Below are 15,000 nucleotides of genomic sequence, written 5' to 3' on the forward strand. Positions count from 1 at the left end.
TTTTTGGGGAAAGATCTCATAGAGATGTTACAGGTCATTTTGTGCCCTGGGTTCATTTGCAACCAAACTAGGTCATATTGTTTCAACCTACAATCTGGGACAAAACTCTTGAGACACAGAGACATTTTGGGTATTCCAGAAAATTATATGTTAAAAGTTGTCCTTTACCCTTTCCCCAAAGTCAATGTTGATTTATTTTGGTCGGAAATATACATTAGGACAGATGACAATACATGCATAGCAACAACATTGACTGAGGGGGCAGGGGAGGGGGAAGTAGAATGTAAGTAGGGGTGTGTAAAAATGAAAGTGAATTTGTGTCACAGTGTCTCAACAGTTTTGTCCAAGATTTTAGGTCAACTTGTTTCAACCTAGATCAAGTTGTTTCAACCTCTAGAGGCCAAATTGGGGCAAGTACAAAACACAGGTCACAGGTCACAGGTCACAAATCGTTGTTTTACCAGTACAGAAAGTATCCTATGAAACATTCATTAAAGCTAACCTTAGGCCTAATGTTAGCATTTGTAAACGGTTAGGGCTGTTTCTGTATTGGTAAAACAATGACCTGTGACCTGTGTTTTGACTACCTGCCCCAAACTGACCTGGGTTGAAACGACTTGATCTAAGTTGAAACAAGTTGACCTAGTTTGAAATAAAATGACCTAGTTTAGTTGCAAATTAACCTAAGGAACAAAACGACCTGCACATCAAACCCATAGGTCAAACTCTCACTTTACAAATAAGGCTAAGTGCCCATTTTACAAATTAGCTCTAAACTCTTGTTTGCCTTATTAGCATTGAGCACCATTTAGTGCTAAAAACTAATTTAGAATGTTTTGTTTTTACTGAATGAGGTGGAGCACAAAATTTCATGTCTAAATCAATAATAATTACAGATGGATATTCACTATTAGATCTGGTTATCTTCAATTTTGATTTCCTGTTATATTGAAAAAATCATGATATCAATACATGTGTCAGATATAAATCTTATCTTCCTGCAAATAATCATATGCTTTATAAGCCAGTCGCTGGTTCAATTGCGTATTCTTCATTGTACAGCTGTACCTATTGCTTAACCATCCTATCTAGACTTGCAAAAAACTCTAATTTCATGGCATTGTCTCCTGATTTTCGTTATGTTAGACATGCTAACTTTTAACTAATTATTGTGTCTTTCAACAGAGAAGGCCTCTGTGTGGTGAAGGTCTTTGCAATTCAAGATCCATCACTTCCTCTAAAGACTTACCAAGATCAGCTCATACAGATTAAGAACCGCCTTGTCGGTGCACCAAATGTTCTTCCTTTCAATTACTCTATTCTGACAGAAAAAGCTAGTCTCTTGATCAGGCCATTTATTAAAGACAATTTATATGATAGAATAAGGTTAGTGTATAGTACAACAAGGTTGGAAATATTTGCAGTTGTTGCATTAACCCTTCGACGCCTACACCAGCCTAAACCGGCCAGACTTCTATTTTACTCTGTCTAACACCAGACGATTTTACTCGTCAATAGGGAACCCCCAGGAGTCAATGGGTTAATTGTGGCAAACCAATTTCTAGATAGAATAACAAGATAAAGGCAGTTGTTGCATAATTGATTAATTTAGTTGAAGGGTTGGCAAAATGACGAGAGCGCTCAATTTCCATGTGGCCTACGATACTGGACAAACTTGTTGAGACAATTTTCTCTCCATGTAAACAATTTATTTATGCCACATAAATCTTCTACTTTGGAATCCCCCTCTCCTCCCATACAATGTTGACAAGTTATGTCAGTTGCACTTTTTCACAAACAACATCATCTTGGATGGGGTAGGGAGAGGGGGGATATGTGCACTTTTGTAGTTGTCTTTGTCGAAAAAGACGAAACTTGACAAAAGTCTCAACAACTTTTTTCCAGAATTGTAGGTGGTATTCCAAGATTCAAGGTCATGTGGACGATGTGGTTTACATTTGTTGGTTCTGTAACCAGCTCTAAAAGCTTTTACTTCCTTTCCCTGGTGATCTGGTTTTTCCCTTAGACCAAATACCAGTGTTTGAATCATCAAAAACCAAATCGGGGTTCGCATTGGGAGAATGCCAGTTCTTAGTAATCATTGAATGAACCCTGTTAACCCTTTCATACCCAAACTGGCCCAAACCAGCCATACGTAGTATTTTACTCTGTCTAATACCACATGATTTTATTTGTCAATGGGGAACCACCAGGAGTCAATGGGTTAATCACTCACTGAAAAACTATGTCCCATTAATTAACCCTTTGATACCCAAACCGGCCCAAACTGGCCATACTTAGTATTGTATTCTGTCGAACACCATTGTATTTTACTCAGTCTAACGCCACACAATTTTACTCATCAATTGGGAACCCCCAGGAGTCAATGGGTTAAGTGTCCAGTGCAGGGATCCTTTCCTAGAATTTTATCATTATGATATTGATAGTCATTAGCTATCTCTTGGTTTTCTTTTTTTTAGAGAGCATTTTTAAAAAACTTGCAGTGTGTTTGTCTTCTTTGTAGCACCAGGCCTTTCCTGGACATCATTGAAAAGAAATGGATTGTGTTCCAGTTATTGAGTGCCCTGAACCAGTGTCACTCTGTGAAGGTTTGTGAACGAACATTGAAATAAACTTAAACCAACATTGTTGACAAATTGAAAAACCTGCTTGTTGTGTTGCCATTGTAAAACTGAATTCTAGTGCCCGACTGGTCAAGGTTTATTTGGAGACAACTATTATAGTCTCACTGCAATTTGCAGCATAGTTCCAAAATATTGAGAAATGAATCTAAGGATGCACTTTTTGTAGTAATAAAAAATCTTAACATTCTGCACCAGGTCTGTCACGGAGACATTAAAACAGAAAATGTGATGGTGACAGGGTGGAACTGGGTCCTGCTGACAGACATTGCGAGCTTCAAACCTGCGATTCTTCCTGAGGACAACCCTGCAGACTTCAACTTCTTCTTTGACACATCTCGACGTCGCAGCTGTTACATTGCACCAGAGAGGTTCTTGGATTCCAGACAGGCAGATCAGATGTTATCCAAAGGACTTTCTACGGCTGGTAATGGTCTTAGACAGTCAAACAGTGGAGATCCCAGCCTCCCAGATATGGACCTTGTCCGACATCAGCAGGGAAATCTGACTCCAGAGATGGACGTATTTTCAGCTGGGTAAGGCAGAATAACATGTTATCACATTACTAATGACACTGCTTTTGTAACAGATTGGTACACAGCATTCCGAGATACATGTAGATTGAAGTGTTTAATTCCATCCCTGATGGATTCAAGACCTCTTTCCACCAATTTACCTGTAAAAGGGCCATTATTTTCTTAACATTTAACTTTCTGCTTTCAAAGAAGCCAACTACAATACTAACTGAACCACTAAGGTCAAGTAAGGGAATTTCGTTTACTTTATTATCCAACTTCATATTTTTTTTTCCAGTAGTAGCAGGAAGGAAGGAGGTATGATCAATATCATGAATACTAACCTCACTTCATTGCTGATCTGTTTGGAACAAGCGGTTAACTTCAAACTTTATAATTTAATTATGAAAACTTAAAATCCATTGATTTTTTTTGTAGTTGTGTAATTGCTGAGCTATTTAATGAGGGCAACAGGTTGTTTGATCTGTCAGAGCTTCTTTCCTACCGCAATGGCGATTTTGATCCCTCTACAACTCTGTCTAAAATTGAAGATTCAAGCATTAAGGTATGAACACATTCATGAACATTTTAATAATAATAATTATAACAATAATAGTAATAATAATAATAATAATAGTAATAATAATAATTTAATAATAATTGTCATTGCTAATTGCCGTCGCAAATACAGCATTGACGCAGCTCAATAAAGTCGAACCAAAAACATACTGTGGAACTCCTTGCTGCCGCTATACAGTCCATGTGTGACCTTGGAGCACAGCTTACAGCCAGCTGGAATTAATTGTATGCTGGTTTTATTCTTGTCATTACTAGTATTGCTATATTTCATGGATATTGAGATTGCAAAAGAGTTGAAAGAGAGTCCTTAAAATTTTCGTGAAAGTTCTCTATAATATTCATCTTAGCTTCTACTTTTGAAGCAGATGAAAAAAAAGCTCTCTGAAAGCTGTCTGTATTTTTAGGAATTAGTGCAACAAATGATCAGCAAAGATTCAAAAAGCAGGTTATCTGCAGCAGAGTTCATGAATAAATACAGAGGTAAGATCCCCTACCAACAGCTCTCACTCTGTCATCATTTTTGCTTTCTTTGTCATTGTAGATGATTTAATTCTGCTGATGTTGCTACTGCTGTCAGAAATTTCTCTGATTTTGTCTTCTCTGATAGGGGTCATCTTTCCAGAGCAGTTTTACGCTTTTTTGAAGAACTACATGAGGAACTTTGCTATGCTTCCTGTTCTTACAGCAGATGAAAAGATAGCCAGGTATTTAACGTCTTGTCAAAGGAAGCTTCCTCCCTTTTGACTACTTTGTTTTCTCTAATAGCCCTTTTCACAGTTAAGTTTTTCTCATTTGCATTACAATGTAATCTAACGTGGGTGCGAGGCAATTTCGGGTTAAAACTACAAAATAGCCCGAAATTGCTTCACATACGTGCTAGATTACTTTGTAACGCAAATGAGAAAAACTAACCGTGAAAAGGGCCTTTGATCAATTAGTTTTTAACTGGTTCAGCAACTTTGTTTAATTGCAGCCAAAAGGACCTACTCTGTTAAGCAAAAATGAATAAAACATTTGCTACAACTTGATACAGTTGGTGTCTGCATTTTCCTGCTTACACCTCAAAATTTGGCAATTATTTGTAAATAGTCTGAAAATACAAGAAGACATCACTTTTGATGCATTGATGTTAATTGCAACTTAAAATAACTTTACTTTCATTTTGACCCTTTGACACCCAAACCAGCGCAAACTTAACTTATTTTACTTGTCAATGGGGAACCCCTGGGAGTCAATCACTCACTAACCCACCCACCCATGATTAAATTTGGTTTGATTTTTAGAATAAAGCGAGATATTGATCAGATTTTGAAAGAGCTACTTCCAACAAATGATGCAGATGATATTTCTACTCCTGATGAAGATGGTAAGAAATGTTTTGGATCTTTCTTATTTTTATGAGTTGACTTCCAAATTACTAATAACATTGAAGATACATTGTCTGGTTTACATAATCATTTCTGTTATATGTGATCAATATTAAGTGTTTTGTTGGTGACATTTCAGGTTGTCTAGTTATCATTGTTTCCCTCCTCACATCCTGCATCAGAAGTTGTAAGGTAAGTCATTGGCAAATCGCATACATTAGTTTTAGAGTTAGGAGGATAATATGTACAGAGGAGAATGGAAAAAGGAAGCTATGGGATGGAGTAAGTAGGAACTTAAGACCCATTTAAACTCTTTGTGTACGAACTAGTGACCAAGTTTTCATCAGTAACTTATTTGGAAAAAAAATTGGTAACTTTTTAATTGGGGTACTCAAACAGAGATGTAGCTAAGAATAAATTCATCCAGTTGAAGGTTCTATTGAGGTGGTAAGTTGGTGCTCCGAGCATCAAAAGGACCTGGTAACAAGATTGTTCCCAGTGTCTCGCAACACCCGGCATTTTTCAAGGTGGTGAATACAGGGTATACTTAGGGTGCGTTCGATTGACCATATTCCGGAATAGGAATACATAGAATAGAAGTTAGATATCCTTCGTTTTTATGGAGATTCACATGAAAATTGTCAAACACTTGCTAAAATGCTATTTTAAACATATCTTTATCATCCTTGTTGCTTCAAAACGCCAGACCTACTGTTTTAAATCATCACTTCACATATTCTTATTCCAGAATAGGGTCAATTGAACGCGCCGTTAGTCTAACAGATATTCAATTTTTTTTGTTAACACATCAAAGACTTTTAAACTCTGTAGAGAATAATTTGTGATCTTCCTAGTCGCTTTGATCAATGGCCAAAATTCAGCCGGTGATCACCCCTTTCTCAAGTGGCGTGTTTAGCGACATCCCTGCTCAAATCTATGAAATAGTTGAGAAATAGCTGATAAAATCCTTTCCAGATTGTAATGGGAACACCAAGTGAAATATTCATTGCCATTGTCTCCAATAAGTTTCTTCCATTAAGAAATTAACAATCAATGTGCTCATCTCCTCTTCCCAGTACTGTGTGTCCAAACTGACTGCATTGGAATTGCTCCTGAAGATTGCTCGGCATGTCAGTGATGAAATCATTCTTGAGCGGCTGTTACCCTACATGTTGTTTCTTGTCAATGATCCACTGCCTCAAGTTAGAGCTCAGGCCCTGAAGATTTTAAGCCAGTGTCTGCAACTTGTGCGTAGTTTGCCTCGCAGTGATGCAAACATATTTCCAGAGTATGTGTTGCCAAGTTTATCATGGCTGACTCAGGATCAGGAAGTCATTGTGAGAATTGCATATGCCGAGAACATTGCATCACTTGCAGAGACTGCTTTAAAGTTTCTGGAAATGGCACAGCTAGATTATGCCAATCAAGAGAACAGTGAGGATGATGACTCACCTATTCAGTATCAGGTAATAACTTAATAATGAATGATATATTATTACAGTATTACACATAATGTGTGGTCCCCAGAGAAACAGTTTTTTTTTTCCTTGGAGTCCCAGGACTCAAGGGAAAGCAAAACTAATTAGTTTCCCAAGGGACCAGACATTAAGTGCTTTGTTATATATTGATTTTAGACTTTCACTTTGACAATCTTAGCAAAACATCCGGCACTGGCAACAACTGCGGAATTGTATCCCAGTCCTGATACATTTGAATTTGATCAGGGCATGTAACTATATATAACTGTTACAAATGTAATTATAATAATATTATTAGTAGTCAGCCAAAGTCTGTCTTTTTGTAATCTGCAAGGGTGCAAACTGAGCATTCAATCATATAATATGACTTAAACCAGTATTTTTTATACTTGGACGCCATCATAATGAATGCACCAAGTTTGTGGCCCAGTTCAAGAAGTTAAAAAATGCTGTTACTTACAGTACAGATCACAAAAAATAGGATATCAATACAGTTTGGTTATCAAATTCAGCTTGAAATCACTATATTGCACTGCAGAAAATGTCATATTAAATTGGTTCCGTATAGACCTTGCAGAGTGTTAGAGATGTAGTATTATGTATATTTATTAACGGTGGCTCAAACCAGTGTCAACAATTTGGAGGGAATGTCTTAATTGAAGGATAAACTCTACAACACTGTTTCAAATTAAGGGAATGTTACAAAAGAAACACCAATAATTACTTAACAAGGTGCTCTTATTAATGTGACCTTATATGTTACCATGGCAACAAAAAAAGCCATCTAAAAATGTCCATAGGCTACAAGTATATTTTGTCTTCTATCTCAAAAACGAGCTCGGAGACCCCCATTTGGTATTGCTGAAAAGTGATTAGCAGGCTTAGATAAAACTCTCTGCAAAGTTGTAACAAATTCTCTGTAGCAGATTCATGGCCACCTTCACAACTGAAAAATTTTAAGGTGGCTCTTAATCCACTCCAGAAAATTTTCTATGACTTTGCAATTTCATCTTAGCCTGTCTATCACTTTTCAGCAATAAAAATAGGGGTCGCCAAGTTTGTTTTTTAGATATAAGTGTTAAAAGACAAAATGAAAGGGCGTTTTTAGATGGCTTTTTGTTGTCATAGTAACCTATGACGTCACATTAATGAGTGCATCTTGTTACCGGTAAGCATTTATTGGTGTTTCATTTGGTACCTCAACATTTGCCATTACGTGACAGTTGGGTAGATTCAATCCTTTCAAATAGTAAAGTTTGTTGAAAGTGTCAAAACTGGTTTGAGCCTCCTTTAAATTTGTCTTTAATACGTCTGTTGAGAAATAAGATAGTTCTTAACCTGAAAAACTCACAATATTTTTCGGTTTCATTTATAAACTAAGCAACTGTTTTGAGTGACAAGCTTGGGGTTGCATTTATAATTTTATTACAATAACATACATTTCTTTTTTAGGGAAGTTATGACACTGAACTCCAAGCACTTCACGAACTAATTCAAAGGAAAGTTGTGACACTTTTGAGTGATCCAGAAAATATTGTCAAACAGACACTGCTTGAAAATGGCATCACACAGCTTTGTGTATTCTTTGGTCGGCAGAAGGCAAATGACGTACTGTTGTCCCATATGATCACTTTCCTGAACGACAAACAGGATTGGCAATTGAGGGGAGCGTTTTTTGACAGTATTGTTGGTGTAGCTGCTTACGTTGGTTGGCAGAGCCTTGTTATGCTCAGACCCCTCCTAGAACAGGTGATTAATAGTTCTTGCAAATGTATTTGTGAAAATACATTTGCAAGAACTTGAACCAAGATAGACAAATTAAGAGACGTACCTAATGGAAGGTATGATTGCTCCTAACGAAATTCAAACCTTGGACCCTCTGACTGCTAGCTTAGATGCTAGGCCACTGGACATAGTGATAGAAGACTCGTGGAAGCTTAGACTTGTATTGTCAAAACATGACATCTCACCAGGTATTAAAATGTATTAAAGTTGACGGTCATTGTTAACACTTTTAAAATAATAACAAGATACCGGTAAATTGACTCAGGGATACTCAGAAAAATATAAGTTCATGGCGAATCTAAAATTAACTTTAGTTACAGTTAGCATTTTGATATAAACCCAGCAAATTTTCGTGTGGGTGGGTTTGAAAACATATGTATGTATATCCGTATTTGAATGAGTTTATAATGTTATTTGGTTATTAAAGATAGGATCCCTTGTATGATCCTTCATGACTTCCACATCATTTGAAACTTTTCTCTATTCTATGACAGGTTTAGCTTTTTCTTGTACTGGATGCATGGAGGGCATCATCAGCTTCCATTGATGTCAGCTTCTGAGCTGAGGGCTTTTTTGGTGTAGATTGAAATGACTGAACTTTGCTTGGTATTTCATCAAGATAATGTTTGACTCTCTTGTTTTTCAGGGTTTTAGTGATACAGAAGAGTTTGTTGTGTGTAAAGCATTGAATGCTCTGACTTGTCTGGCAGAACTAGGACTGCTTCAAAAACCAACATTACAAGAGCTTCTGTCTGAGATTGTTCCCTTTCTGTGTCATCCCGTAAGTGCTCTAAATCGAGCTTCCATCATGCAATAGCATTATCCCAATTGAATGTTGGCTGTGTGGCCAAGTGGGTTCTAGTTACTGTCTGCACCTAATTTGTGCAGTGACTAATTGTTTTGGAATAGCCTCTTCCCATACGACCTTTTAATAACTTGTGCTCACAAATAGGGAGCTGGTCTCCCTATTGTCGGATGGGATTCTTAGAACTTCTTGATTTTATTTCTATCATTTGCTTAATTAATTGACCTTGAAAATTTCCCACAAGAGGGCAGTCAGTAAGGATATTACTCATTACTTATTTTCTCCCAACAGAATATGTGGATCCGTTATGGTGCAGTAGGATTTGTAGCAGCTGTGGCAAAAACTTTGAATGTTGCTGATGTACACTGCAACCTGTTGCCTCTGCTGCAACCATTCCTAAAGCAGCCGATTGTGCAAGTAGACAAGGAGGTAACAAGGCACACAGTTAGAGAGTTACACTAAATGTCCATAGTAAGGTGTGATAAACATTAGACTTTTGGTACGACTATGTGGTCATTTCCAGGGTTCAGGTCTTTTGCAACCATGTAAGCTTCAAGAAAAAGTCACTTTTTTCCTACAACTTGAATGTTGTCAAAATCCACCTGATGATGACATTCGTGAACAGAACGCAGCTCACAACGTTGTGGGTTGTAATCAAACATCAGTGAAAACAAATTTCTTTCTCTGTATTCGTCCTGTTTCCTTCAGTTTTTGTCCTATACTGTGATCATTCATAGCACATTTTCGTAGCAGATTGACACTCATAATTATTGTAAACAATCTTTGTATTACATTCATTGCTAGGTGATTCTTGTGAGCCTCCTTAAAGAACCCATCAACAGAAGTGTGTACGATTTCATCATCAAGTCCCAACATGTTGTTGGCTTGTTTGATAGGTGAGAGTGTTTCCATTGACTATCCTTTGTGTGTCTGAGGATAATGCCAGGACACCAGGTTCAAGAGAACTTTGTGCTGGGGAAGTGCTGAATGTTGTCACATGATATAGACCACCAGACACTTCTACTGGAATCCTTAATGATAGTGAAAATGTAGAGTATTTCGTCATGGGGGATCTCAACTGTGATATGATTTCTACATGAAGCGACAACAACACGCTTAAACTGATGAGTATTGCAGATGTATATGGACTCCAGCAGCTCATCTCAGAACCGACAAGAATAAATCCTAGCTCGCTTAATTCTAATCTATACCAATTGTGCGCGTAAGATTGCATGTTCAGGAGTCCGTCATGTCGCGATTAGTGATCATAGCATGGTTTTTGCGTACAAAAAACTAGCTCTGAAAGGGATGTCTAATGGTAATAATACAGTAACTCGTCGGAATTTTAGGAATTTTGACAGACAAAGTTTTCGAAATGATACTTCATCCCAGTCTTGGAAGAGCGTTTATGCATTTTGCGATCCAAATGAGATGTGGCAGGAATGGAAACATAGATTTTTGGCCATAGCCAACAAACACGCTTCACTGAGGACGAAGCGCATTTGCGCGCGTAGTTCTCCGTGGATTACATCAGGAATAAAAGGTTTAATGCATAAACGAGACATCTTAAAAATAAAAGCTATCAAATCGAATGCTCCCAGTGATTGGATGTTATACGAAAGACAACGGAATATAACCAACAAATAATGTAACCAACAAAGAAATAAGATTAACCAAACAAAATAGCTTTAATGAGCACACAGGTGACTATTAAAAACGTCAGTGACGTCACTTAAAATTAATGGATTGACGATAACCGATACACGAGAGATATCAAACGAGTTTAATAACCATTTTTCCACCATTGGTCCAAAACGTGCCAGTGAGATTGACTCCGATATCGTAGACTACCAAATGTATCTCACTCGCACAGATAAATGGTTCCATCTCCATCCAACTGATGCAAGCAAAGTGTTTTCACTCATGAACAAACTAAACAAGTTTTAGGCAACTGGCCTGGACGGAATATCTGCGAGGCTTATTCAAGAGTGTGCCGATTTCATTTGTGTGCCCATATGAGATATTTTTAAATATCAATCTATTAGTCAGGGTAAACTCCCAGAAGACTGGAAATCGGCTAGAGTCACACCCCTTTTCAAGCAAGGCGATCGAGACGACGTAAACAATTAACTATCGTCCGATCTTAGTTGTTGATGTTGTAGTCAAAGTCTTTGAGAGAATCGTTTACGAACAATTATATTTTGTATGCCTATTTAGAGGAACACGATATACTATGTAAACATCAGTCGGATTTTCGTGCGATTCATTCGACTGTTACAGCTTTGCTTGAGGCAACTGACTCCTGGGCATATAATATAGATATCGGGAACGTCAACGCGGTTATTTTCCTAGATCTGAAGAAAGCTTTCGATACCGTTGACCTCGAGATTCTTTCATCTAAGCTTGACGTTTATGGTATATCTGGAAATTCATTAAAATGGTTTCAGTCGTATTTGGAGAACCGTATACAATGTTACAATGCTCAGTTGGTGGGTCCTTATCTGACAGCCGTGTATTGACCTGCGGGGTCCCTCAGGGGACCATCCTCGGTCCACTCTTATTCTTATTATATATAAATGACCTTCCAAATTGTTTGTCACACTGTGAACCGAGGATGATACGCATCAGGCATATGCAGATAATAATGTAGGTAGCATTGAATCATGTCTTAGTGAGGACCTACTGAATGTGCATACTTCGTTAAATGCAAACAAACTTACTCTAAATATGACCAAAACAGAATTTATGCTGATAGGATCTGGCCAAAGGCTTAATAACATTGGTGCTTCCCCCTCAATCTTTATGAAACGGTACTCATGTGAAACAGGTTGCAACTATGAAATCACTTGGTATAACAATTAACGACAAACTCAGCTGGAATTGCCACATTGAAAAGCTAACCAAAAAGATCGCTTCTGGAATTGGTGCCATGAAACTTGTTAGGCACCTGGTTCCTCCGGCGACCTTACATCTTATACACCAAGCTTTTATACAACCTCACTTTGACCACTGTAGTACTGTTTGGGGAACCTGTGGGGTTACTTTACAAGACAAGCTGCAAAAATTACAGAATAGAATAGAGCATCCCACGTTTTAAGTTGCTCTAATTATGACGTTACTTTTTTATATAAAGCTCTTCACAGAATAATTGATATTGATGTTGAACCTTATGTAGATTTCTACAAGGAAACTGATCACTATTCGTTTAGACATACCTCTTACTAACCGAGTTCGAGGTCCGTACTGTAAGTTACGGACCGAGTTTTTTCCCGTTGATTTATGGACAGGAGGATTAAAAACGAGGATCCGTAACTTACAGTACGGACCGAGAAAACGAGGTTAGTAAGATATTTATTATATCTCTGAGGTTAACCGACGCGCGGGCAAGGAAACTAGTCAAAGTGATCTTCTTGGCTGTTAAGTTTGAACTAGTTGCTTGCAAGATTCAAACAGTTTTCAGTACAAGTTTATGCAACAGAAATGACATGAAAAACTCGCTTGATGATGTTTTGTCGAAATATTAAATTTAGCGGGCTGTACAGCGGGCCGTACTGTAGAATACGGCCCGCTAATTTAGCCAATTACAGCGCGCGTACTATCTGAGAGATATAATAAAGCCTACAATTTGAGGGACTCTGAGAATAAACTTAACGTTAGATTGCCACGCACAAATTATTTCAAAAATAGTTTTAGTTATAGTGGCGCCACACTGTGGAATTGCCTTCCTTATGAGGCTAGGTGCGCGGAATCCCTCAGGTCGTTCAAACGCGAAATCAGTAAAGCTCTATAAGGCACGGCATTCACAGAAAGAAGCTTTTTAATATTGTGTAGTTTATAGTTATAATTGAGCAGTTTTAGTTTTGATCTTTCTGTAAATAGCTGATGAATTGGCCGTGATTAAATAAAGTTTCATTCATACGATTCCCTTAAGCCTTGAAAAAAAATCTTCACGCACCCATGGTATTTCTGAGTAGATTGATATATGAACAATTATTTTAGCCAAGGGTTGAAAAAAATCATCACCTTGCATAAATTTCCTCAAAATTGCTTTCAGCTTGCAGGACAGACAGTTGGTACGTAACTTGTGCCGTCCAGGACAACGACCAAATTACCACATTACAGATGAAGCACTTGTTCCTGTGTTCCGCAAACTGCATTCTCAAGGAATAACAGAGGAAGATGAAGACAAACTATTATTTCTCAGGGATATTATTCTGAAGTTACACCGAGCCAAATCTAGGTACGGGTTCAGGCTCCTTTTTAAATTTAACTGAAGATAGCACTGATCTCCTAAATTTCAGCATTCCTACCCTACCCACATCAATCGGTTAGCTTCATCCAACATTTTGATTCAGACTTTGAGGCAATATTTATGTGACAGAGAGAAACGAACTTAATGCCTTGGGCAATCGACCCAGTTAACACAAGGCAATGCAGCCAGGGATACATGTAAGAGTGGGAAGATGTGCGAGCAGTTACAGCCATTTAATTCTCCTTCTGATCGGCTGAGAATGTGGTACAAGATTTTAATTCACTCACCAAGTACATGTATAGCAATGCGAAGAAATCGTGGAATGGTTTTCTCAATTAGAAACCATTTAAAAAATTAGATTCAACGTGTTTGATCTGTAGTTGTTTGTCGGTCGGTCATGGGGGTGGGAAGAGCTCTGTGTCCTTTCTTGTCCTAGCTGTTTCTGGTCTTTTTTCATCTTTTAGAGATAAATAATTATTACGTCCTTGTGGTCCTCGTTAAATTTGCACTTTTTTTCCGTTGTTGAACATTCTCTTTGTGTTTGCCTGTCTGAATCTAGGTTTACCTTTATAAATAATTTTTTTTATTCTGCCTCCTTGCTTGATTAGCTTCTTAGGTATTTTCTAGGGGGCATTGTGCCTTTTTTGAGATTATTAGTTCATTTATCTCTATTTTCGTGTGGTACAAATAAACTATTTGTTGTTGTTGTTAAAGTGCCATAGAACAGCCTGAAAATAACGATGAAGTGACAAAAGGAGATGTGAACCTCAAGTACTTTACCACAGGAAAAGTGGTGACCAGACGACACGCAGAGCTGGTAAAGACAAACGATGGAAAAAATGACAGTAATACTTCAGCAAAGAAAGCAGGTTCAAAAAACAGGAAATCTGTGGTCGAGCAATCTGCAATGGTAAGCTGATGAGAACTTTTTTTACTCAAACAAGATACAACAATAAGTTGTTATTGTCACTTCTCTTCAGTCATTTTTCGCCCTGGTTATGCATTCACCGCCTAAATACTCATAAATACTCACGTCTTTACCAGTGTTAAGTGACGTCACCTATTGTTATTAATATGCTTCTCGAAGAGACCATATCCCCCTGGGGAGCAGGGATCGCAAAGCGGTGAGAGCACTCGCCTCCCACCAATGTAGCCCAGGTTTGATTCCCAGTCCCGGCGTCATATGTGGGTTGAGTTTGTTGTTGGTTCTGTCCTTGCTCCGAGAAGTTTTTCTCCAAGGTTCACCGGTTTTCCCCTCTCTTGAAAAACCAACATTACCAAATTCCCATTTGATCCGGAATGCATGGACAAATGTTGAACGAGCTCCTGAGCCCTCTTAAGGTGTTCCTTGGGTAAACAAAATCAGTTCCATTTCCATGCCAACTAGAACTTAATTGGCTGTTCAAACGATGACTTCTTTTGTTCCATGGTTGGCAGATTTGAATTTTAAAAGAAATGTGACGTCAACGTTTGTAAACAAGAAATATTGCTATAAATGCATGGTCTTAGTTCTGAAAGAAAAGCATTTTCAATTTCCAATTGTCAACGGTACTTGTCTTGAAAATCTTTGAAATTGA

The 15,000-nt window shown here is 37.8% G+C and overlaps 1 protein-coding gene across 1 annotated transcript in view; it reads left to right on the plus strand.

Annotated features, from left to right (window-relative positions):
• LOC138051274 (phosphoinositide 3-kinase regulatory subunit 4-like) overlaps window positions 1–15,000 on the plus strand; it is a 28,654-nt gene that overhangs the window by 1,224 nt on the left and 12,430 nt on the right. Inside the window, exons 3-17 of the mRNA XM_068897451.1 lie at window positions 1,186–1,386; window positions 2,525–2,609; window positions 2,841–3,178; window positions 3,596–3,722; window positions 4,141–4,216; window positions 4,344–4,440; window positions 5,020–5,102; window positions 5,243–5,295; window positions 6,180–6,569; window positions 8,034–8,330; window positions 9,013–9,147; window positions 9,463–9,600; window positions 9,976–10,067; window positions 13,226–13,411; window positions 14,138–14,333. Of these exons, the coding sequence (XP_068753552.1) occupies window positions 1,186–1,386; window positions 2,525–2,609; window positions 2,841–3,178; window positions 3,596–3,722; window positions 4,141–4,216; window positions 4,344–4,440; window positions 5,020–5,102; window positions 5,243–5,295; window positions 6,180–6,569; window positions 8,034–8,330; window positions 9,013–9,147; window positions 9,463–9,600; window positions 9,976–10,067; window positions 13,226–13,411; window positions 14,138–14,333 (2,494 nt within the window). The remainder of the gene's footprint in view (window positions 1–1,185; window positions 1,387–2,524; window positions 2,610–2,840; window positions 3,179–3,595; window positions 3,723–4,140; window positions 4,217–4,343; window positions 4,441–5,019; window positions 5,103–5,242; window positions 5,296–6,179; window positions 6,570–8,033; window positions 8,331–9,012; window positions 9,148–9,462; window positions 9,601–9,975; window positions 10,068–13,225; window positions 13,412–14,137; window positions 14,334–15,000) is intronic.

The sequence above is a fragment of the Montipora capricornis genome, chromosome 6 (genome assembly GCF_036669925.1).
Source record: "Montipora capricornis isolate CH-2021 chromosome 6, ASM3666992v2, whole genome shotgun sequence".
NCBI classification, from domain to species: Eukaryota; Metazoa; Cnidaria; class Anthozoa; order Scleractinia; family Acroporidae; genus Montipora; species Montipora capricornis.